At 41.8% G+C, this 19,926-nt stretch overlaps 1 protein-coding gene across 1 annotated transcript in view; it reads left to right on the plus strand.

The window, feature by feature from the left end:
* LOC120930567 (mucin-2-like) overlaps window positions 1-19,926 on the plus strand; it is a 38,276-nt gene that overhangs the window by 15,151 nt on the left and 3,199 nt on the right. The window contains exons 5-9 of the mRNA XM_040341742.1: window positions 2,322-2,464; window positions 4,728-4,778; window positions 7,541-7,709; window positions 11,156-11,323; window positions 11,594-11,675. Of these exons, the coding sequence (XP_040197676.1) occupies window positions 2,322-2,464; window positions 4,728-4,778; window positions 7,541-7,709; window positions 11,156-11,323; window positions 11,594-11,642 (580 nt within the window). The 3' untranslated portion in view covers window positions 11,643-11,675. The remainder of the gene's footprint in view (window positions 1-2,321; window positions 2,465-4,727; window positions 4,779-7,540; window positions 7,710-11,155; window positions 11,324-11,593; window positions 11,676-19,926) is intronic.

Below are 19,926 nucleotides of genomic sequence, written 5' to 3' on the forward strand. Positions count from 1 at the left end.
CCAGACCTAGGGGTCTGGTATAGATCTTGGAGGAGACCCAATGGCGTTTTTAAGAAAAAAATGTTAGCCAACACTAGTTTTGTTTAATTTCTGCTGACAGAGGGGAATCCCAATGACAGCTGATACATCCTGGTTGTTAAGGACGTAGTGGCCACCTGCACCTTAACAACCATCCATCAATGCATCTGAATGCATACATTCAGATTCGTTACCATTAGGCATGAGCCGAACACCCCCCCGTTCGGTTCGCACCAACCTGCGAACAGACCAAAGTTTGTGTGAAATTTAGAACCCCATTAAAGTCTATGGGACTCGAACGTTTGAAATCTAAAGTGCTAATTTTAAAGGCTAACATGCAAGTTATTGTCCTAAAAAGTGTTTGGGGACCCGGGTCCTGCCCCAGGGGACATGTATCAATGCAATTTTTTTTTTTAAACGGCCGTTTTTTCGGGAGTAGTGATTTTAATAATGCTTAAAGTGAAACAATAAAAGTGAAATATTCCTTTAAATTTCGTACCTAGGGGGTGTGTATTGTATGCCTGTGAAGTAGCACTTGTTTTACCGTGCTTAGAACTGTCCCTGCACAAAGTGTCACCTGCAAATCACTGGGAAAGCCTGGGTTTTCCCTTGCGTCAGAGAGGGACGGGGGTCACGTGACGGGTGACCCCGCCCTCACCTACATAAGAGCTGTCACTGGCTCCCGCCGCATCATTTCCGGAGTCTCTCCGGTGGAGACAGGTGATGCGCTGGGCTGCGGACATCACATCGCTGGATCCTGGACCTGGATGAAGAGGAGATCTTCTCATTGCTGGACCCCACAGAGGAGATCACCCATCGCAGGATACCAACAGCGTTGGAGTGGAGACCGAGAGTTGCTTACCACCGCTGGAATTTTTATTTTTTTTTAAATAAAGGACTTTTCCAACAGTGTCTGTTTTTTTTTTTTTTACAATTTGTTACACTTTCTTTGTGAAATGGTAGGGGTACAATGTACCCCATTATAAATTCACATGGGGGGCAGGATCTGGGGGTCCCCTTTGTTAAAGGGGTCTTCCAGATTCTGATAAGCCCCCCCGGCTGCAGACCCCCACAACCACCGGGCAAGGGTTGTGGGGATGAGGCCCTTGTCCCCATCAATATGGGGACATGGTGCTTTTAGGGGTCACAGACCCCCAAAGCATCCTCCCCATGTTGAGGGCATGTGGCCTGGTACAATTCAGGAGGGGCGCTCTATCGTCCCCCCCCTCTTTTCCTGCGGCCTGCCAGGTTGCGTGCTCGGATAAAGGGTCTGGTATGGATTTTTGGGGGGAACTCCACGCCATTTTTTTTTATTTGGGGTGGAGTTCCCCTTAATATCCATACCAGACCTGAAGAGCCTGGTAATTGAATTTGGGGGGACCCCCACGCATTTTTTTTTATCAATGACTTTTCTCTGTATTGCCGGGAGCCGACAATTCATTATAGCTGCGACTTTTTATCCTTCAGAAATGACACTTTGTGCAGGGACAGTTCTAAGCACGGGAAACAAGCACTGCTTTACATGCATACTATACACCCCCTAGGTTCGAAATTTAAAGGAATATTTTCACTTTTATTGTTTCACTTTAAGCATTATTAAAATCACTGCTCCCGAAAAAAACTCATTTTTTTTTTAAAACATTTGCATTGATACATGTCCCCTGGAGCAGGACCCAGGTCCCCAAACACTTTTTATGACAATAACTTGCATATAATCCTTTAAAATTAACACTTTAGATTTCTCCCATAGACTTTTAAAGGGTGTGCCGCGGCTTTTCGAATTTGCTGCGAACACCCAAAATAGTTTGGCGAACAGGCAATGTTCGAGTCGAACTCGAAGCTCATCCCTAGTTACTATGTACATTTGGAAATTTGGAAATCTGAATCCCCGAAAAATTGATTTTCGTCTGAAAAATAAATCTGAATGCATTGAATTACATATGTCTAGGAGTAAATCAGGCTCTACTGAGTGGTGGTGACCTATCACTAATCTGCTGCTCCTTCATTGTCCTTTCATTTGTCTCCTTCAGTGTTCTTTACCAAGCTACACTTCTGTTGCAGAGGAGAATAGGGACTTGGCTGTGCCCTCTATAATGGTGCCATAATCAAAAGATCAGCTGAACAAAGCTAAAAATGCTTTAGAAAGTAAAACTATTTTTACATATGCTTATATAACTTTACTATACTGTCTGTAATTCCCGTACAATATTAGCCAGTTCATCTCCTGAATTTACTTGTTTATAGCTGCTGTTGGTTGCTGTGTTTTGGTACATATTTGCAGTTTACATTTTTTTTTCTTGCAGCCAAGGAAGTATTAATGTAGAGCATGAGATTCTCTTTCCATCTACTTTCCGAAACATCAAACAGGATCAACGAACCTTTGAAGAGAATCTGATGGCTCAACTAAATCAAACTAATTGCACAAATAATCCGTCAACAGATAACAGTAAGTATGCTCAAATTATGTTTACTAAATCTTAAAAAAGTCTTTTTTTGTTTATTTATCAAAAAATGGAAAACCCAGTGGTGATTAAATATCACCAAAAATAGCTCTATCTGTCTAAAAAATGTTTTTTTTTTTTAAATATATGAGTACAGTGTTGTATGACTGCACAATTGTCATTCAAAGTGTGACAGCGCTGAAAGCTGAAATTACCTGGGCAGGAAGGGGGTTGAAAGTGCCCAGTACTGAAGTGGTTATATTTCTGTTGCAGATGATGCCTAAAGCCCTGTACACACAATCAGTTTGTCTGATGAAAAAACAGACCGATGGACCAAACTGATCGTGTTTGGGCCCCATCGGTTTGTTTCCCATAGGTGAAAAAAAATAGAACATGTTTTAAAATTTTCCTATGAATAAAAAACCGATAGAAAAAAATGATCATCTGTGTGGAAGTCCATCGGTCAAAAATCCACGCATGCTCAGAATCAAGTCCATGCATGCTCGGAAGCATTAAACTTAATTTTTCTCGTCACCGCGTTTGGACACGGTCAGATTTTTGACCGATGGTGTGTAGGCAAGACTTATGAAAGTCAGCTTCCATCCATCGGATTAGATTCCATTAGATATCCGATCGTGTGTACAGGGCTTAAGATTTGACTGATATCTTAGTGTAGACATCTTGTAAAATTAGTGAGCCAATAACATAAGCAGAAAATTATATTTTGGGGGCGTTCTATAGATCAACGATGTACAGAAAACCTTCAGGTTGCCATTTTGTATTGAATTTTGCAGAAAATGACAGTGCTGCAGATTGAAAAAGGAAAGATTATCTTTAACCACTTAAGCCCCGGACCATATTGCTGGTCATAGACCAGAGCACTTTTTGCGATTCGGCACTGCGTCGCTTTAACTGACAATTGCGCGGTCGTGCGACGTGGCTCCCAAACAAAATTGGCGTCCTTTTTTCCCCACAAATAGAGCTTTCTTTTGGTGGTATTTGATCACCTCTGCGGTTTTTAGTTTTTGCGCTCTAAAAAAAATAGAGTGACAATTTTGAAAAAAAATAATATTTTTTACTTTTTACCATAATAAATATCCCCCAAAAATATATAAAAAAACATTTTTTTTCCTCAGTTTTGGCCGATACGTATTCTTCTACATATTTTTCGTAAAAAAAATCGCAATAAGCGTTTATTGATTGGTTTGCGCAAAAGTTCTAGCGTTTACAAAATAGGGGGTATTTTTATGGCATTTTTATTAATATTTCTTTTTTACTAGTAATGGCGGCGATCAGCGATTTTTTCGCTACTTCGACATTATGGCGGACACTTCGGACACTTTTGACACATTTTTGGGACCATTGGCATTTTTATAGCGATCAGTGCTATAAAAATGCATTGATTACTATGAAAATGCCACTGGCAGGGAAGGGGTTAACACTAGGGGGCGGGGAAGGGGTTAAGTATGTTCCCTGGGTGTGTTCTAACTGAAGGGGGGGTGGACTCACTAGGGGAAATGACTGATCGCTGTTCATACATTGTATGAACAGACGGTCAGGCATTTCTCCCCTGACATGACCGGGAGCTGTGTGTTTACACACACAGCTTCCAGTCCTCGCTCTGTACCCGCCAGGTACGCCCGCGGGAGTCAGGAGCGAGCGGGGGGCACACGTGCGCGCCTCCGGCGGCACGCGCGCCCCTATTGGCTGCTCGGCGAGATGACGTATAGCTACGTGCTCTCGCTCAGCAGAGCTGACCTGCCGCCGTATAACTGCGACGGCTGGTCGGCAAGCAGTTAATAACATTAAATTATAACGTGACTTGTATAACAATTGTATACAGTATATATGTATGTATGTGTATATATATATATATATATATATATATATATATATATATACACATATATATATATATAATTATATATACATATATATATATATATATATATATATATATATATATATATATATATATACACACACATACATACATACATACATATATATATATATATATATATATATATATATATATATATATATATATATATATATATATTTCTTATGTCTTTTGCAAAAATGTAGTTTCTCTTTAGATACAAATGATACACATGATGCAGAAGACCCATAGTTACTTAAAATGATAATAAGGGAGACCTGTGATAAGAAATATGGTGGCTGCCATTAGTTATTTGTTTTTGAAAATATTACCGTAATATAAACCAGTTTTATATACTGTAACACTGCAACCATTTTATTTTACAGATGCAATCTGCTTCGATTTAACAGATTTAACAACAGACTTGGATCTAACAGGTATTTTCTCTCTCTTATTTGCATAGTAATAAACACACTGGTGAAACCTGTAAAGATATCAAAGTAATATACTTTAAAGAGTCAGTCTACTCTAAAGTAATTTTTTGTGGTACAAGTAGCCTTGTAGACTGAGTCACCCCTTGAAAGTCAGTTCTCCCTAAAATAATATTTAGTAGTATAAGGAGCCTTGTAGACTCAAGCTTCGATTTTCAGATGACCAAACGTCTGTTTTTTGTGGCATGCTACTCTCATGTCGAAAGTGAAGAGGTTGCTCACAATACAAAAAATTTTCGTACGACAGAATACAACATCAGAAGTGATGTCATGTGTTGAATAGTTTTGTATGTATTCTTTTGTTTCTAAACATGCGTAGTATTGCTCTTACAATTTTTTTTTTTGGTACGCAAACCATACTAATGAAACGAAAATTGGACATTGAGTTCATATCCAACAAACATTTTATGGTCTGCACATCCAGCTTTTGTCTCTTTGACGAAAAAGCGAAATTGGCTGTTGAAAGCACCGTACTAACGATCTGAAAATCGGCAGACAGGTTGTCGTACACATTTTTCCATCCAATTTTCGTATCGTGTAGGCCTCATACACACTATTCGATTTTCTGCATATTTTTGTATTCAGATTTACCAAAACCATATAATATGAGGTCAGACCTTAAGGCCCCGTACACACGAGGGGATCTCCGCTGGAAACGGTCCGCCGGACCGTTTCCAGCGGAGATTCTTCCTCCGGATTTGGATCCGATGGCTTGTACTCACCATCGGATCAAAATCCGTGCGAAATTCATTCGCGGTGACGTGTCGCGCCGTCGCCGCGATGATGACGCGGCGACGTGCGCGACGCTGGAAGGTAAGTACTTCCACGCATGCGTCGAATCATTACGACGCATGCGAGGGAGGGGAGCGGACGGATTGATCCGGTGAGTCTGTACAGACCACCGGATCAATCCGCTGGAGCCGATTCGAGCGGATAGATTTCTTAGCATGCTAAGAAATTTATATCCGCTTGAAATCGATCGGCCCGAGAAATCTCCGCTAGGCCGTACAGATGACCGGATTTGTCCGCTGGAACTGATCCGCGGATAGATCCGGTCGTGTGTACGGGGCCTTAGAGTTTCAATTTGTATGCAATCAGGCAGAGCCTTACACTACATGGTTTTGGTAAATCTGAAGACAAAATTCCTCAGAATCTAATAGTGTGTATGGGGTCTAAGTGCACCCCTAAAGTAATATTTAGTAGTATGATGAGCCTTGTAGTCTGAGTCTGCCCCTGGAAGGGTCAGTCAACCCTAAAGTAATATTTGCTAGTATGAGGAGCTTTGTAGACTGAGTCACCCCCACAGTCAGTCCACCTTAAATGTATATTTAGTAGTATGAGGAGCCTTGTAGACCTAAAGGTCTATTATACTCCAACAGGGAGATCTTCCTGTTAAATATTCAACTCTGTTCCCATCAACTTGGGGGTTTTGGGTGTTCTTGATGACCTTAGGGTTCCTACTCCTCTAATTACATTCTGCATAATATAACATAATGAAAAATCTCATCAGACAGGATGGAAACCACCAAAGCTGGTATGTAGGGATCCCTTATTCATAGAACCTGCCAGGTGGTCTAACCCTCTGAATGTCAATTGCTTATGTCAAGCAGCAAAGTTTTATGATAGCAGAAAACCCCAAAATAGGGAAATGTGTGGGACTTTAGGAGTGCTTGTAGGTTTTTATAAACATGTAAAAAAAATATATTAATTATAAAAATATATATGTTATTACTATTTTCACAATATAATGAAAAAGGAAAAAAGAGGTACAATAAAATAATTTTCTTCCAAATAAAGAGTCGCAGGCTTGCTGTTCTACATGTTTCGCCTATTCAGACTTCTTCAGGAACACATGTGGACTCTCTTATCTAATAGGTAAGTATAAACAGATTACGAATACAAAGTTATCAACAAACAGATTTTTCTAAATATATACTGTTCAGCAACAATTCTTGTATATTGCACATTTTAAGGCAGTACCTGAGAAAATATTTATGGGACTGCCCATAAAGCACATTCACATTCCCCGGTCTGACAAGCCCATTTGATTTGTATGTCATTGCCATGGATATGATATGTGTCTGAGGAGGTGCCCAGATGTCCCTTTTTTCCGTGCTTTCTCCTTTAGTATCTCAAAAGAAGACTCAGGAGGAACATTCTTATGGGTTTCTATGTTTTCTCAGGTACTACCATAAAATGTGCAATATACAAGAATCGTTACTGAACAGTATATATTTACAAAAATCTGTTTGTTGGTAACTTTGTATTCATAATCTGTTTATACTTACCTATTAGATAATAGAGTCCACATGTGTTCCTGAGGAAGCCTGAAAAGGCAAAACATGTAGAACAGCAAGCCTGTGACTCTTTATTTGGAAGAAATGTATTTTATTGTACCTTTTTTTTCCTTTTTATTTTGTGAAAATAGTAATTAAATATATTTTTTATAATTAATTCTTTTTTTTTACTTGTTTATAAAAACCAACAACAAGCACTCCTAAAGTCCCACACTTTCCTCCATTTTGGGGTTTCCTGACATTTTTTTTTACAAAGGGATGAAGGTGCTGAGTAATCTGAACAATTTGCATATGTTCACTCTCCATTTTTCTTAAAGTTTTATGATGGTGATATAAAAAAATTATTATAATCTTGTCCAGCTTTTACTTTCTTGGACTTTAATGCAATTGTTTTTTTCTTTATTTCTCCAGCAATGTGTTCAAAAGTTCTTAACATTACCGATGAATTAAAAAACTATTATTATGGTATAAATGGAACTACTGAACTTTTATGTGTTACCAACTGCAGCAAATTAAACCCTAACAACATGAACTGCATCCATGGACAGTGTTCTGTTTCAAATAAGGGACCCCATTGCTAGTAAGCATCAATGATAAATATTGTAATATATTGCAGCTTACCAGTCCTAAGATGTGGAAACTGCATTCATTTTCTTTCTTTTCTCAGTCTTTTCTTTTTCTTTATTTTCACTTGGTGATCCTGCCAGTAGCACACTTATTCTCCTATGGTTACAAATGTCACCCACCTTACTGTATCTAGAAGATGCAATGCCTTAGGACAAGATCCTGCCAATTACAAACTTCTTCTCCTAGGGTCACCCACTTTACTGTATCTATGGAAATGCAACCCCCTAGGGCAAGAAGTGTGTAAGGCCTCGTACACACGACCAAACATGTCTGCTGAAACTGGTCCGCAGACCAGTTTCCGCGAACATGTTCGGTCGTGTGTAGGGCCTACCGGACAATTTTCCGGCCTAGCGGACAGGTTTCCAGCAGACAATTTTTTTTAGCATGCTAAAAAAACATGTTCGCTGGAAAGCTGTCCGTCGGACATGTCCGATGGTTAGTACAACTCATCGGACATGTCCGCTGGCCCGAAATCCCACGCATGCGTCGAAGTGATTCGACGCACGCATGCGTGGAAGCATACACACATCAAACCAAATGCTCCCAGCAGACATGTCCGATGAAAACAGTCCGTGGACCGTTTTCATCGGACATGTCTGGTCGTGTGTACGAGGCCTTAGGAGCACCCTCTTCCTAATTGCCATAACACATACTCCCTGATAACAATGTACAATACACACAGAGATTGCGCAAACACCTAACACATTATCTTTGACACTTTATTGAAAGGATTAAGAAGACAAATGATATACTCAAAAGTCAAGTGAGCTTAAAGCATGTAGATGCATACAGCACCATATCTCAGAGTCCACTCTCCACCTCCAACTGGAGACAGGATGACAATGCCATCTGATGCATTTCGAGGGACCTAACCCCCTTTTTTAGAGCTGAGATTGGGTACTGTGTATCTACATTGTGTCGACTTGACTCTGAGCATGCCTGGATTTTTAACCGATGGACGTGCCTACAAACGATCGGTTAGGTATCTTTTTTTTTTTAACCTATGGATAAATAACTGATGGGGCCCACACACGATCGGTTTGGTCCGATGAAAATGGTCCATCAGACCGTTCTCATCGGTTTGACCGATCGTGTGTACGCAACATAAGGCAGTTCATGCACGTTCGAATCTCGTCCGATTCAGCAGGAATCAGCCGAGATTTGTGCAGACAGGCTGAATTTACTTGGGTACAACTAGCATGCCGGGTTTTACCTGCTATTATCACTTGCAGCTACTATACTGTAGATGCTAGCAATAATCAAGGCTTCCCTGGTAGAAGACAATGGCTCAGCAGGAGGAATTCCCACATCAACGCTGTCTGTGTTGTTGGGGGAATTGAGCAAATTTGATCCGTGTATGGCCGGACCTATTTATTATGGGTGTGGATATTTTGAAAGATCTATGTCTAAGGCCCCTTTCACACCAGCGGGCCGAGAAGGTCAGCCTGTCTGGTTTTCGGGTGGATTCCATTGGGCCACCCATTGTCCTCCACGGGGGGCAGATGTCAACAGACATGTGTCACTGTAAATCTGAGGGGTAGCTCTGAAATGAGGGGAAGCTCTGCTGATTTTATCATGTGCAAGCTAAAATGCTGTTTTTTATTTTCCTTGCATGTCCCTCTCGGATCTACAGCGACTGCACTTCCAAGTGCACTTTCAGTGCAATTTCAAGTTTACTTTGCACTTGTAGGGCTGGATTCAGATACAATGGTGTATCTATCCGCCCGGCGTATCTCAGATACGTTACGCTGTGTTAATTGTGGGCGCAAGTTCTGTATTCAGAAACAACTTGCGCCCTTAGTTACGGTGGCGTAACGTATCTGTGTCGGCGTAAGCCCTCCTAATTCAAATGTGGATGATGTGGGCGTGTTTTATGTATATTAACTGTGACCCCGCGTATTTGACGTTTTTTATGAACGTGAAAAAATCCCAGTGCGCATGCTCGAAATTCCGCCGCAAATCGTCATTGCTTTCGGCGTGAACGTAAATTATGCCCAGCCCTATTCGCGAACGACTTACTCAAACAACGTAAAATTTTTAAAACTCGACGCAGGAACGACGGCCATACTTAACATAGGATACGCCTCGTATAGCAGGGGTAACTATACTCCGAAAAAAGCCTAACGTAAACGACGTAAAAAAATGCGCCGGCCGGACGTACGTTTCTGAAACGGCGTATCTAGCTCATTTGCATATTCCTTGCGTAAATATGCGGAAGCGCCACCTAGCGGCCAGCGTAAGATACGACGGTGTAAGACACTTACGTCGGTTGGATCTTAGGGAAATCTATGCGTAACTGATTCTATGAATCAGGTGCACTCAGAGATATGACGGCATATCTGGAGATACGCCGTTGTATCTTCTCTGTGAATCTACCCCGTAGTTTGCACTTGTAGTGCAAAGTGGATTTGCCTTTAGTAAATGACCCCCAAAGTGTTTAAATGGGAGTTCTATTCCCTTTTTAATTATAGGCCACACAGGTTTTTCAATCATCAGTAGAGGTACAATGGGCCAGATTCACAGAACAAATACGCCGGAGTATCTACTGATACTCCGGCGTATTTTCAAATTTGCTGCGTCGTATCTTAGTTTGTGATTCACAAACAAGATACGACGGCTTTTGTCTAAGATCCGACAGGCTTACGGCTTCATACGCCTTCGGATCTTAGGCTGCAATACTTTGGCCGCCGCTGGGTGGAGTTTGTGTCGTTTTCCAGCGTCAGGTATGCAAATTAGCATTTACGGCGATCCACGAACCTACTCGCGTGCGTAACGTCGTTTTTTCCCGTCGCAAAGTTAAGCAATGTTTTTCATTGCTTAACTTTACACCAGCCATGTTAAAGTATGGCCGTCGTTCCCGCTTCGAATTTAACATTTTTTTTTTCGGCGTAAGTACGGCGTAAGTACGTTACGCACATCGCCATTCACAAACACGTCGGGGCGCCGTAATTTCGCGCAAAGCACGTCGGGAAAATTACGAACGGAGCATGCGCAGAACGTTCGGCGCGGGAGCGCGCCTAATTTAAATGGTACACGCCCCATTTGAATTAGGCAGGCTTGCCCCAGACGTCTTTACGATACACCGCCGCAAGTTTACAGGTAAGTGCTTTGTGAATCAGGCACTTACGCTGAAAACTTGCGGCGGTGTAACGTAAACACGATACGTTACGCCGCCGGAGTTCTACGAGAATCTGGCCCAATGTTCTTGCGTAAATATATTTATATATTGTTACAATATTTTAAGTCAGGTTAGGTCCAATACAAAATGGTAATGTTCTTTTTGAAGGATGTGACCTGAAACCTTGGACACCGAGGTTTGTGTGCCTACAAGGACCTGTGGTGCAAAGGACCTGTCTATGGTCATTCTTCTAATGCCCTTCAACCTTTTTTCCCTTTCAGCTGTGAGATATCAGACGAGTACTGGTACACGGGGGATCTATGCAATACAGTTGTTAGTAAAGCTGGAGTCATCGCTGGAGTCACTGTTGGTCTGGTTGTCCTGCTTATCTTAATTGTAATTCTGGTGTACTTCTCACGTAGACGTTGTTATCGCACCAACTCATTCAAGTATGTAGTCAATTGTTTCATGTTTTGATAATATCCAAGAATAAAAAATGTAATTTTAATAGGATAACAAGTACAATTGGGTGAATTTATAGATCTTTGGTAGGCACGTGCATAATGTTTTTATTTTAGGACTTTAAAAGTTGTCAAAATTTTAAAAATAACTTAATCATTGACCAGCTTCTGTAAGCAAAGTTGTTTTGAATATGTGTTCATGGAACTATAACTGGTATTTGCTTTCATTTCTCATAAATTCTTTTCTTCTGAAACCAGGCCACTGATACCAGAACTGCAACGCTATGGGAAAACCTCTCGTTACTGAATTATTAATTCAAAACAGACCAGAGCATGGAAGGTGAGAAATCATATAAAGTGATGTTTACCATACTTTGGTCAGTCTAATGCACCACCAAAACTTTTGTACCATGCCATCTTTATATATTAGGCAAACATCTATTAACTTTTTTTTACTAAAATTACTGGGCCAAATCCACAAAGACCCGGCGTAACGGCAAAATTCTAATTTAAGTTACACTGCCTTAAAATTTATACCTAAGTGCCCGATCCACAAAGCACTTACCTAGAAATTTCTGGCCGTGTAACTTAAATTACACCGGCGCAAGGCGTTCCTCATTTCATGGGGGCGATTCCCATTTAAATGAGGCGCGCTCCCGCGCCGGCCGTACTGCGCATGCTCGTGACGTCATTTTCCCGACGTGCATAGCGCAAAATTACGTTACGCCGGGCTTTGTGGATTGCGACGGGTCAATAAAGTTGCGTCAAAAAAAAAAAAAGATACGGCGCGAAAAAAAAAATTCAAATTCGAAAAAAAAAAACGCGTCGCTAGACAGAAGGGTCTGCTTTTACATGGTGTACTAACTTTACACCATGTAAAAGCAGCCCTAATTTTGCGTATGCAACTTAATACTTACGGAGAAAAAACGAAGCAGAAAAGCTTCGTGGATCTCCGTAAGTGCTAATTTGCATACCCGAGGCGGCATTTCGACACAAAATGCCCCCCAGCGGCGGATGCGGTACTGCATCCTAAGATCCGGCAGTGTAATTCAATTACACATGCCGGATCTTCTCCCTAACTATGGAAAACTGATTCTGTGGATCAGTTCCATAGTTAGCACCAGGGATACGACGGAGTAACAGCAGTTACTCCGTTGTATCTGTTTTGAGGATTTGGCCCACTATTTTTGGTTTTAGAGAGGGAAAGAATATACAAAGCTTTATTGAAGTGATACTAAACACACAGGGGCAGATTCTCGTAGATCGGCGTAAATGTCGGCGGGCGTAACGTATCTCATTTACGTTACGCCGCCGCAAGTTTTACAGGCAAGTGCTTTATTCACAAAGCACTTGCGTGTAAAGTTGCGGTGGCGTAGCGTAAATCACCCGGCGCAAGCCCGCCTAATTCAAATTAGGCGGGAAGGGGGTGTGTAGTATTTAAATTAAGTGCGTTCCCGCCCCGAACGTACTGCGCATGCGCCGTCCGAAAAATATTCCAGAGTGCATTGCTCCAAATGACGTCGCAAGGACGTCATTGGTTTCGACGTGAACGTAAATGGCGTCCAGCCCCATTCACGGATGACTTACGCAAACAACGTAAATTTATAAATTTTGGCGCGGGAACGACGGCCATACTTAACATTGGTTGCCCCTCATATAGCAGGGGCAACTTTACGCCGGAAAAACCTAACATAAACGTCGTAAATTCACTGCGTCGGCCGCGCGTACGTTCGGGAATTCGCGTATCTAGCTAATTTGCATACTCGACGGGGAAAACTACGGTGGCGTCACCTAGCGGACAAAAAAAAATTGCATTTAAGATCCAACAGCGTAAGAGCCTTACGCCTGTCGGATCTAATGGATATCTATGCGTAACTGATTCTAAGAATCAGTCGCATAGATACGACGGCCCAGATTAGGACTTACAACGGCGTACATGGCGTTGTGCCGTCGTAAGCCCTTTGAGAATCTGGGCCACAATTTTTATTATGCATTATCCCTTCTCCTTAAATGGCTGATGGTGCTGTATGTATTTTAATTAGAAAAAAAGTTATATATGTACCCCTTTTCATAATTGGTATACCGTCATGTGACCCAGCTCTTTCCTAGCCCATCTGCAGGGAAATATTGGAGGGAGAAGTTTCTTGTCCTCTGCTGCCTGTTATATGTTCCAAAAAAAAAAGCCTTTGAAATGCAAAGGAAAAATACATAATTCATATTAAAAAAATGTTTTTCATTGTCGTACTACAGATTAACCTCCCTGGCGGTATGATTATTTCAGATTTTAGGTGCTGAAAGCGGTACCATTATTTGCAAGGAAATTTGGCGTTTTATACTGTAGGTCTGTAATTTTTAGGAATAACTCACTTAAATCTGACCAAACAAGAGTCTAGTAGGCATCCCGGGTATGAAATTTTTTTAAAAAACAAAATTATAAATTATAACATAATAAATAATAATAAATAATTATAACAAATAATAATATAATTATAATAAAAATTATTCAATAATGTAATCAACTCAAAATCACTGAAATTTGCTCAGTTGCAGAATTGTCGCTGTCATTACTTTTATTTTTTTATGACGAATTTCCACACAAATCGCTATCGCTCAATTCTGCAAGTGATTATAATTTATTATTGCTGTTTTCTAGCTGCTCTAAAACCATTTTTGACATAAAGGGACACTTTTGGTTGCTATGGACAATCTACAGTTTGCAGGGAGAAAGAACAGTTTTTATTATATAAAAGAACATGCAGGGCACTGGGCAGACCACTAGGGACAAGGGGGGTGTGTATTTTTTACATACAGTACTGTAATCTATAAGATTACAGTATACTGTATGTAATGTGTTTGTTTACCTTTTTGAATTTGGCGCTGTTCTCCACCCCCGTGCGTCATAACGTCACAGGGAACGAAGATCGGCGGCACACAGAGGCACTGTGTGAATCGAGCGAGCACCCGCTCACTCACACAGCGCGGTGGCATCGCTGGATCCAGGGACAAGGTAAGTAAACAATGCCTGTGGATTCAGCGAGGCGAGCCTGAGTCTGACTCGGGGTTACCAATCGCAGCACAGAAATTTAACCCCCGAACCCCCAGGAGGGTTAAAGGGGTTGTAAAGGTACAATTTTTTTTTTCCTAAATAGCTTCCTTTTACCTTAGTGCAGTCCTCCTTCACTTACCTCATCCTTCCATTTTGCTTTTAAATGTCCTTATTTCTTCTGAGAAATCCTCACTTCTTGTTCTTCTGTCTGTAACTCCACACAGTAATGCAAGGCTTTCTCCCTGGTGTGGAGCGTGGTGCTCGCCCCCTCCCTTGGACTACAGGAGAGTCAGGATGCCCACTAACACACAGCTCCTTTCTCTATCTGCAACATAGAGAGTGTCCTGACTCTCCTGTAGTCAAAGGGAGGAGGCGAGCACAACACTCCACACCAGAGAGAAAGCCTCGCATTACTGTGTGGAGTTACAGACAGAAGAACAGGAAGTGAGGATTTTAAAAGAAATAAGGACATTTAACCACTTGCTTACTGTGCACATATACCCCCTTCCTGCCCAGGCGAAATTTCAGCTTCCGGCACTGCGTCGCTTTAACTGACAATTGCGCGGTCGTGTGACGTGGCTCCCAAACAAAATTGACGTCCTTTTTTCCCCACAAATAGAGCTTTCTTTTGGTGGTATTTGATCGCCTGTGCGGTTTTTATTTTTTGTGCTATAAACAAAAAAATAGCGTCAATTTTGAAAAAAACACTATTTTTTACTTTTTGCTATAATAAATATCCCATTTAAAAAAAAATAATAAAAAATCTGTATTCTTCTACACATTTTTGGTAAAAAAAAAAATCGCTATAAGCGTATAGTGACTGGTTTGCGCAAAAGTTATAGCGCCTACAAAATAGGGGACATAATTATGATTTTTTTTTATTCTTTTTTTTTTCTAGTAATGGCGGCGATCTGCGATTTTTTTTTTTTTTATTGGAAATGCGACATTATGGCGGACATTTTTGGGACCATTCACATTTACAGTGAACAGTGCTAAAAATATGCACTAATTACTGTATAAATGTGACTGGCAGGGAAGGGGTTAACACTAGGGGCGAGGAAGGGGTTAAATGTGTAGCCTAGTGAGTGTTCTAACTGTAGGGGACTGACTGGGGGAGGTGACCGATCTGTGTCCCTATGTACAAGGGACACAGCATCGGTCTCCTCTCCCTGACAGGATGTGGAGCTCTGTGTTTACACACAGAGCTCCACGTCCCTGCTCAGTTTCTGGGCAATCGTGTTCCTAGTAAAGCGGTGGGTGGATGCGCGTGCGCCCCCTAGCGGCTTTAAAAGACAAGGACATCATATGACGTCCTGTCAGAACAACTGAGCTACTATGCCGCCGTCAATTGACGGCGGCTGGTAGACAAGTGGTTAAAAGCGAAATGGAAGGATGAGGTAAGTGAAGGAAGACTGCACTAAGGTAAAGGAAGCTATTTAGGGAAAACAATTGTACCTTTACAACCCCTTTAAGGATTGTCATAGAAATATGTATTTAAACTAAATTAAATGGAATTAACCTCTTGCTGACCGCCCACCGCCGTTTTACGGCGCAAGGTCGGCTCGGCTGCTCGAAATCACGTAATATAATGTGATTTTGCTTTGCGGTCACTAGGGGCGTGCGCCCCTGGTGCTGATGCGAGTGCCCGGCGGGCACGATCACCGCTGGGCACTCGCGATTGCTCGAGACAGAGCGAGAACCGGGAGCTGTGTGTGTAAGCACACAGCTCCCGGTTCTTTCAGGGGGAGAAATGACTGATCGTATGTTCATACAATGTATGAACAGCGATCTGTCATTTCCCCTAGTTAGTCCCACCCCCCTTTCGTTAGAACACACTATAGGGAACATAATTAACCCCTTGATCGCCCCCTAGTGTTAAACCCTTCCCTGCCAGTGAATTTTTTTTAGTAATCAATGCATTTTTATAGCACTGTTAGCTATAAAAATGCCAGTGGTCCCAAAAAGTGTCCGATGTGTCCGCCATAAGGTCGCAGTACCGATAAAAATCGCAGATCACTGCCATTACTAGTAAAAAACATTATTAATAAAAATGCCATAAAACTATCCCCTATTTTGTAGACGCTAAAACTTTTGCGCAAACCAATCAATAAACTCTTATTGCAATTTTTTTTTACGAAAAATATGTAGAAGAATATATATTCCGCGGAGGTGATCAAATACCACCAAAAGAAAACTCTATTTGTGGGAAAAAAATGACGTACATTTTGTTTGGGAACCACGTCGCACGACCACGCAATTGTCAGTTAAAGCGACGCAGTGCCGAATTGCAAAACGTTGCCCGGTCATTGACCAGCAAAATGGTCCGGGGCTGATGTGCTGCGCTATCGCACCCAAAATCTTCCCAAATTGGACTGAATTAAATACATTTTATCTGTAAATTATACTGTGATATATGTCACACACTGCTGTAATTTATACTATTTGAAAACATGAAAATAAATCAAATATATAAATATAGTGCCACACAGTAGGATATAATAAATAGATAATTCATAAAATTATAGTACCACAATTGTAAATCATAAAGTGCTGTAGTGCATAAAACAGTGATATTCTAATTCAAGATAAAAAATAGTCCCCAGGGCCCCATACAGGCCCGGCCGGCCGGCCCCCCTCCCATATTTTTTTTGCATTACACCTGTAAGGGGCCCGATGGTTCTCTTCTGGAGCAAGATCCGTGACACTAGGTAGCTCGCAAGATTCTCACGATCCATGTAACTCACATCTTTATTATTTTTGTGCAAAAACATGGTGTTGGCTATCTAGTGGGGGGGGGGGGGGGGGGTGTCCTAGAAATCACAGCCTGTTCTCATCCTTCAGCCTGTGTCTGTCATAAGATGTCCTCCCAGAATCATGCTCCCACGCGCCCCTGTAGTGTGTGCACCCTGTGAGAATCTCTGTGACCCCCGGATATCCCAGACCCAGCGTGTCACGGATCAGGCTAAAGGTCAATGACAGCGGCCCTTTACCACATGATCACACCAATGCAATGGCAGCGTGATCACTTGTAAACAAACTAGAACTTGTCCAGTTTGGCTACTCCCCTCTCCTCACGTCGATCATTACAGTGTGTGAGGAGAGGGGGGCGGGTGCATCAGCGCAGTGGGCTGGATCTGAAGTTCCCACAGCGCTGATCTGTGCCCAGATATGGCTCATCCATCCATCCATGCTTCATCATTGGCTCATACATGTCTCATCTATGGCTCATATATGTCTCCTCCATTCATACATGCTCCATCCATGGCTCATACATGTCTCATCCATCCATCCATCCATGGCTCATCCATCCAGTGCCGATCCTGGCCTCCCTGGGGCCCTAAGCAAAATTATGCTAAGGGACCCTCTACCTGACATTTGATGCCATGAGCTATGTAAACCATTAGCCTTGTGCCCAGTGCACACCATGCAGCCTTGTGCCCAGTGCACACCATGCAGCCTTGTGCCCAGTGCCCACCAAATGCAGCCTTGTGCCCACCAAACTCAGCCTTGTGCCCAGTGCCCACCATGCAGCCTTGTGCCCTGTGCCCACTAAATGCAGCCCTGTGCCCACTAAATGCAGCCCTGTGCCCACCAAACGCAGCCTTGTGCCCAGTGCCCACCATGCAGCCTTGTGCCCATGCCAAAATGTCAAAAAACTCAACATGCCTCTTACTAAATACCTTGGACTGTCTACTTTCTAAAAATGGGTAATTTGGGGGGGTATTTGTAATTTCCTGGCTTGTTAGGGTCTCAGGAAATGAGACAGGCTGTCACTGTCAGTACATCAGGTGTGATCAATTTTCAATGATTGGCACCAGCTTGTAGACTCTCTAAAGCCTCATACACACATTTAGATTTTCGGACGACCGAACGTCCATTTTTTGTAGCATGCTAGTCTGATGTCGAAAGTGAAGAGGTTACTTACAATACGAAAATTTTCATATGACAGAATACAATGCCAGAAGTGACATAATGGGGGTTATTTACTGGCTTGCATTGCACTTGGAAGTACAGTTGATTTAGATCCGAGGGGGACATGCAAAGAAAATAAAAAACAGCATTTTAGCTTGCACATGATTGGATTATAAAATCAGCAGAGCTTCCCCTCATTTCAGATCTAACCCTCAGATTTACAGCAATTGCACTTCCAAGAGCACTTTCAGTGCACTTTCAAGTGCACTTGCAGTGCACAGTGGATTTGCCTTTTGTAAATAACCCCCAATGTATTGAATAGTTTTGTATGTGTTCTTTAGTTTCTGAGCATGCATAGTCTTGCTCTTACAATTTTTTTCGTACAAAAACTGCACTAATGAAACGAAAATCTGGCGGTGAGTTCACATTCAACAAAAATGTTATAGTCTGCCAAAAAAGGTAAATTGGCTGTGAAAAGCACCGTACTAACAATCCAAATATTGTCAGACAGCTCGTCATACAATTTTTTTCATCCGATTTTTGTATAGTGTGTACGGGCCTTTACTTTCACAAAGACCAAAGACCAAATCATGTACACTGATTTGGGTTATCTTCACCAAAGATATGTAGCAGTATACATTTTAGGCAAAGTTTTTGAAGAAAAATTACTAATTTGCTAAATTTTAGAACAGAGACAAAGAATTTTTTTTTTTACCAAATTGTACCGTGTTTCCCCAAAAATAAGACGTACTCCAAAAATAAGCCGTAGCGGGATTTCGACGCAAGATCGAAATATAAGACATCCCCCCGAAAATAAGACGTAGCGTTGGCGTGTCGAATCCCCGAAAATAAGACGTAGTGATGGCGTGTCGTATGCGTAGCGGCGCGGGCGGGAAAACAAGACGTGATAGGCATACTGTACTGGTGCGGAGCTCAGGAGCTGTAAATAAGTCGTGCAGCCCTTCTTATCTGCTCCACGGTATCTCTAAGTGACCGGAGAGGTGTCGGCAGCCCCATAAATACGGTAAGGTCGGCTCCCCCTGTCAGGTGAAAGTGAAAGTAAAAAGTCTCCTCAGTGGAGTGAGGAGAAGGACGCTCTGTACTCAGGGGAAGAAGTAAAGCTTCTCCCCAGCACTGACCAGCAACAGTCTCTCACCCCACACAAACACCAGGGGATAGTTGAATAAATGTAGATTGTTGTACCATACTGTTGTACCATACTTGCCGGTAAAAAAAATAAGACATCCCCCGAAAATAAGCCATATTGTGATTTCTGGAGGAAAAATAAATATAAGACGGTGTCTTATTTTCGGGGAAAACATGGTAAGTTTTTTTTCATTTATAGCGCAAAAAAATATATAACACCAAAAGAAAGCTCTATTTGTGTGGGGAAAAAAGGACAAAAAAAATTCACATGGGTACAATGTTGCATGACTGAGTAATTGTCATTCAAAATGTGAGAGCACCAAAAGGTGAAAATGTATCTGGTTAGGAAGAGGGTTTAAGTGCCCAGTGGGCAAGTGGTTAATGTTCTGGTGTTAATCACACTTTAATTAACAGCAAAGTCTGTGTATGCCATCTGGAAGAATTAACAAAAATGTAAAATTGATAAAAAAATTACCTTTGTAGACAA

Source organism: Rana temporaria, chromosome 3, assembly GCF_905171775.1.
Source record: "Rana temporaria chromosome 3, aRanTem1.1, whole genome shotgun sequence".
Classification (NCBI taxonomy): Eukaryota; Metazoa; Chordata; class Amphibia; order Anura; family Ranidae; genus Rana; species Rana temporaria.